The 5,720-nt window shown below is 36.2% G+C and overlaps 1 protein-coding gene across 1 annotated transcript in view; it reads right to left on the minus strand.

Moving 5' to 3' along the window:
• Positions 1-3,331: 3,331 nt before the first annotated feature.
• LOC117100606 (toll-like receptor 13) overlaps positions 3,332-5,720 on the minus strand; it is a 5,728-nt gene continuing 3,339 nt past the window's right edge. The window contains exon 2 of the mRNA XM_033240390.1: positions 3,332-4,251. Within this exon, the coding sequence (XP_033096281.1) occupies positions 3,702-4,251 (550 nt within the window). The 3' untranslated portion in view covers positions 3,332-3,701. The remainder of the gene's footprint in view (positions 4,252-5,720) is intronic.

Consider the following 5,720-nt stretch of genomic DNA (forward strand, 5'->3'; position numbering starts at 1 on the left):
ATGAACTGTGAAGAGAACTATAGAAAATCTGTAAGAACAATGTTATGGATCAATGGTCAGAATCAATGATATAGGCCTAAATGATAAACAGAGGACTATAATCTCAAGGCTGTAATAGATACCGTATGGCCTATGTGAAGCAGGAAATAGAGCATAAATTGGCATATATATTACTATATATCTCCATTTCACATAGTTAGTAATAGGATCCTGGCTCGGTCCCATTTTGTTTATCGCGTTTATCAATGACCTAGACACAGATTTAGAACTGATTAAATATATGGACGATACGACAGTAATGGAAGAACTCCATCCGGGTGCCCGAAATGACAAAATGAAAGACTCATTTTCTATTATAAACGAGTGGTCAGCGATAAATCAGATGCGCCTGAATAACAAGAAAACAAAAGAAATAGTCATTTCCAACAAACGAAAGAAATTAGATGTGATACCTGTTCTCACGGATGATGGCAGTGTTATAGAAACGTTGAGCTCTGTTAGGCATACAAATAACTGAAAATCTGAAGTGTCCTCTATTTTTTGAAACAACTTAAGAACTTTTTAAACATATTCAACGGAGAGCTGTCGGAATTATGTGCCCTTCAATGTCATATAAAGAAGCGTGCGCTGCACTTTCCTTATCATCTTTGGAAGAAAGACGTGAAATGCTCAATATAAAATATTTTAATAAAGTCAAAAATCCGAAACAAAAATTAAACGACTTGCTCACGCCTGCAACAGTTAATAAGTACAACGTGCGTTCGAAGAAAGCCTAAGACCTTCCTAAAGTTAGATGCGAAAGGTCAAAACGTTCTATTATTAACGTGGTCTTTTCAATAATTGGTAGACTGAGCATATTCTGGTAACGCTTTCTTTCTAAACTTTAAAAAAATTTGTGTTACTCCTATTCGCTGGTTTGTACATATTTTGCTTAGAAATTGTATATGAAATTGTAAATATATATATGTGTTTTCTTAGTCTATTGTTAAACTTTAATTTTTTATGATAAAAAATTGAATAAAGCTTCTCGTATTCGTATTCGTAATAAAAATTTGTACACATTGTTTGGATTTTTTAAGTTATGTTGATGCCGGGTTCACTCGCCAATGGTTCCGGTGGTAAAAATAAGTCTTCCCGGATAAGGACCCCAGTGCAGTACGCATTCGGCTCGTGTGCATTTAAAAAACCCAGTACAGTACATCCTTCGAGCGGAGTAGGGAGTTACAACTGTTCTTTGATGGATTGAAATTGCCACGTAGGATGATAGTGATTAAGTTCACTGACTGGCAAGAGTGTCGATCCGTGGTTGAAAGTGGGGGGGGGGGGTAGACGAAATGAATAATAAAGCCTTGGGCCATAGGCCCAAGCTTTGGTAGGGGACCAGGGTCGAAACCCCCTGAAGCTCTGGCACCTATAGCCTTTTAATTGATTCTAAGCAATGCAATTAACATTTATTTCCATACAAAATTTTCAAAATCTCCAGTGGCGGATCCAGTAATTTGAAACAGAGCTGGGCCCAAAGAGGTACTTTTACAGATGGAAAGTGTGACCACCTCAGCCCTACTGAGGTAAGAAAATGTATGATTATGGCGCCCGGCCTAGTTGGTCGAAAATGGAACTCTCAGACTAAATTTGAATATAATTTTTATTTTTCTCCATTTTTAAATTTCAAAAAAAAAAAAATTGGGATGGTGTGTCGGCTGGCTCCTTTAATCTCCACTGAAATACTCACCATTTAGTCATAATTATGCCCGCTTATATATTTCGTGCAAACTAACATTCATAAAAATGATGATTTATTACCTACTGATTAGCTTGTGACGTATTCAAAATTTGAACCATTAAAAAGAAATAAGATAAACTTAAAACAGTCATTAATTTAATCTTTTTGCATGTACAGTACTTTTAAGATCAATCAAGAGAGAGGTTTTACTTTTCTTCTCTTTTTGAATTTCACTTTTGTGCAAATAATATTGCGACTACTCTATTGTGAGTGGAAATAATACCGTCTAATTTACGATCAAACAATACTAGGGAAATAGGGAGCACAAAAAAACATTAGTTAGCATTTTGATTCCACAAACATAACGGTGATTTATTGAATTTATCATTATCAGTGGTGGCTTCAGGAAAGCAAAATAGAGGTGGGGGTGTGGACAGGGAGGGAACTGCACAATTTGGGAAACTAGATCACCTCAACCCCATAATGGCTGGGGCTGAGGAAAGAAAATTTATGATTATGACACCTCTAGATTTCCGGAAATGGCACTGTCAGACCTAAATTCTAATTATAATTTTTCTTTGTTTTATACCATTTTTTAAAAATTAAAAAAATTTAAGGTCTATTCGGCCCCACTTGAAAAAAAAAAGAAAAGAAAAAAAGAAAGAAAAAGAAAAAAGTGATAGCCCAGAATGCCTCAAATGTTATTTTCGCGCGTCTAGAACACAAATATTTCTCGGGGGCATGCCCCCGGACCCCCAACGAGAGTGTTGTCTCGATCGGCCCAACTTTCGGCTCCCTTTTGGACATCTCTGGATCCGCCCCTGGCCAAAAATATTGACCTAGAGGTTTCGGAGATGGTTACGAAATGTATAAACAATTGCGTGTTTACTCGGTTTTGGTCCAGAAAATACGTACCGCACTTGGATAAGTGAACAGACAAAATTCATGAATGTAATGCGTAATTGTTAATCTTTCCATTCGCTTTTAAAAGTGGGGTTTTAATTATAGAAGATTGGTGAAAAGTGGGGGGGGGGGAACAATCGATATGATATCCCACTACTTTGGAAAGTGGGGAGGGGGGCCGTATCCCGTCCCCATCGATCGACGCCCATGCTGATTTGTATATCCTTTGCGCTCATGCCTAAAGAAATGAAATAAAGTGAAGCGTTGCCGTATGTATGTAGGCGTGAGTTGTGGCTAGTAGCGGGGTTAACTGTGATCGTCAATTTCCTCTGAGGATAAGCTCCAACTTATTTTCAGGAGCACCTCTAGGTGGCTGGAAGTGACACTATCAGACCTTAATTTACTTGATATTCTCTTTTTTCCTTCATTTTTTTTTTATAATCTTGAAAAATTTAGGTTGAGGCAGGATTTGTTCCCCTTTGAAGCCGTCACTTGGAGAAATCTCCCTACCCCACCCCCCGCTGGCACCGTCACTGGCTGTAGTGCTTTGCACTGCTGCACTTCACGTGGCTACGCCACTGTTCAAAAACATCAGAGACTCCCTAAGCAATTCGTGCCTTTACTTTGTCTGGTTATACTGGTTCTGCTGCTTGTTTTAACCACAAATAGTCCTTTAATGATATTTATAACTACCAAACTGGAATCATTATGTATAATCTTATTAAACACAATGACTACCGCCTCCAAGCGATACTAGTGATCTATCACGACTCTATTGTGAAACACGTGTGAATATTAAGGGCATATATGACAATCGCAAAATCTGAAAAAAAAAAATTGTGTCCCCTATTGTTTTGAATAATTTTGGAACTAGGAAGATAAAATGATTTACTGTACCCAAAAGTGTATTTTAATTTCAAATTTTGAAAAGAGTTGGAAGTTTGATACAGTATCATTTAGATCTCAACATACATATGTTAGATTTTAACGCTTTAGATCCCAATCACTTACTCAAATATTTTGAATTGATGAATTCAATGTTACCAGCACAGAGTGTATCTTTATTTTCGTAAATTTAGTTATTTATCAGCCAATCTTTATGCGCATTTGGTGTTCTCAGGACCTCTGCAAGTGTTGTCCAAAACTTAGCTCTGTCTTCTTCTTCCTCCTCTGGCCATTTGAGATACGTTTTTGTTTGCATTAACATACGTAGAAAATTGGGCATGTGGGCCACATCAACATCCTCCAGCAGAATGATCAGAATACTGTCTTCATTTGCATCAAACATTTTAGTTCTTGCCATCTCCGCCTCGAAGAAACACCATTCATTGGCGATGAACGACTTGGTGACAATTAACACTGTTTTATGACTGCTCTTGACAGAATCAATGATGTTGTTGAAAATTGTTTCACCAGCAATAAAGTCTCTATAATCAAGACAAAGTTTGAAGTTATGAAGGGCTCCTTCTAGCGTTGGTTGCAGCACATGTAAGACCCAGTCTAAATCCTCATGGCTGTACGATATATAAACATCAAAGCGGATGTTGACTCCATCAAGGGGAGCTAACCCCTCATCCGCAAGCCTCTGGTATTGTTTACGAAGAAGATACCGCTGATAAAGATACCTGGAGATATTGAAATGAGAAATAAATGTAGTTTAGAATTTTGTGTTCTGACATGAAATATTATTTATAATAATAAGAATAGGGACTGGTGAATTAGAGGAGGATGAAGAAAGGATAATAAAATGAATATTTAGGAGGATGATAGTGATAATGGATAGATGAAAAGGTGGAGAAGAGGACGATTGGAGACTGAGAAAGATAAATGAATGGGGCAGGTTGAATGGAAGGTATCAGAAAAGATATATCTGTTTATATTTATTACATTTTCTGTCGTGTGAAAACACTGAATTATTGTTTTTCTTTTTATTTACATTCAGTCAATAAATATTTTATTTGTTTGTAGGCAAGCAAGGTATGCAGTGCATACCCTGACTAAAACAAATTAAAAAAAATATAGTAGTATTTTTTTTTTGTTTTTTTTTTGTTTTTGTTTTTTGTTTTTTTTTTGTTTTTGTTTGGCGGAACGTTCCCATTTGGCTAATTTTTTTTTACCAAACCTTTAGTTCCGTAATGATTTTTTTTTAAACAAAAGGGATTCAGTCAATAAATATTTTATTTGTTTGTAGGCAAGCAAGGTATGCAGTCCATACCCTGGCTAAAACAAATTTTGAAAAATATAGTATTTTTGTTTTCGTTTTTTTGTTTGATGGAACGTTCCCATTTGGCTTTTTTCTTTTTTTTGACCGAACCTTTAGTTCCGTAATGATTTTCGTAGTTAAGTTGTTTTCTTCTTTTCAATTTTCTGTTGATTTTGGTCTTTTGGATGCACCATCATTTTGAATGTGTGCTTCTGTAATAAAATTGATTCCAAATAAAAACTAAAAAAAAAAAAAAAAAAACTAAACTAAACTAAAAACAGTTTCTCAGTTTTATTTAGCATTTCTTAGTCAGGATCTTCTATATACACCTAAATTTTTCGAGTGGAATGCTACAGTTCATTGGAATAGCAAAGTTTTTCAATGTTTGGCCTACTTTGTACGGGCTTATCGCATCGTATTCTAGCTGCTTAGAATTTCCGCATGGCTGGTCTTCGACATCAGCCAATCACGTATTCAGTGAGTCAATGAAGTCACAGCATACTGTACCCTACAACGCTTAAATTTGCTATTGTGACAACCGTGTGGTGGCGTCAGAATAACTCTGCCGATCGGTTATTCTATAAAGCCTAATCTGAATGATTAAAGTTTAAATATATTTACATACATATGACCGGTATAGAAGAAATTTTGAATTATTATTATTAGAATTTAAATTGGTTAAAATACAGGAATAAGAATTCTTTTGAAGAGAAGACAACCATGCCGGTATTAAAAATGAATATAGAACGCAATCTGATTCTGTAGTAGTAGGTTACGAACTTTTTCTATCACTAGCAGGCACTAGCATCAGTGGCATAGGGGTCTTGAAATGGAAGGGAACTCATGGGGGTAGGAGGATAAAGGGGGAGACCGGTGATTAGGTGTGGAGAT

This window comes from Anneissia japonica, unplaced genomic scaffold, assembly GCF_011630105.1.
Source record: "Anneissia japonica isolate Jap-2015-1 unplaced genomic scaffold, ASM1163010v1 scaffold287584_len476085_cov161, whole genome shotgun sequence".
Lineage (NCBI taxonomy): Eukaryota > Metazoa > Echinodermata > Crinoidea > Comatulida > Comatulidae > Anneissia > Anneissia japonica.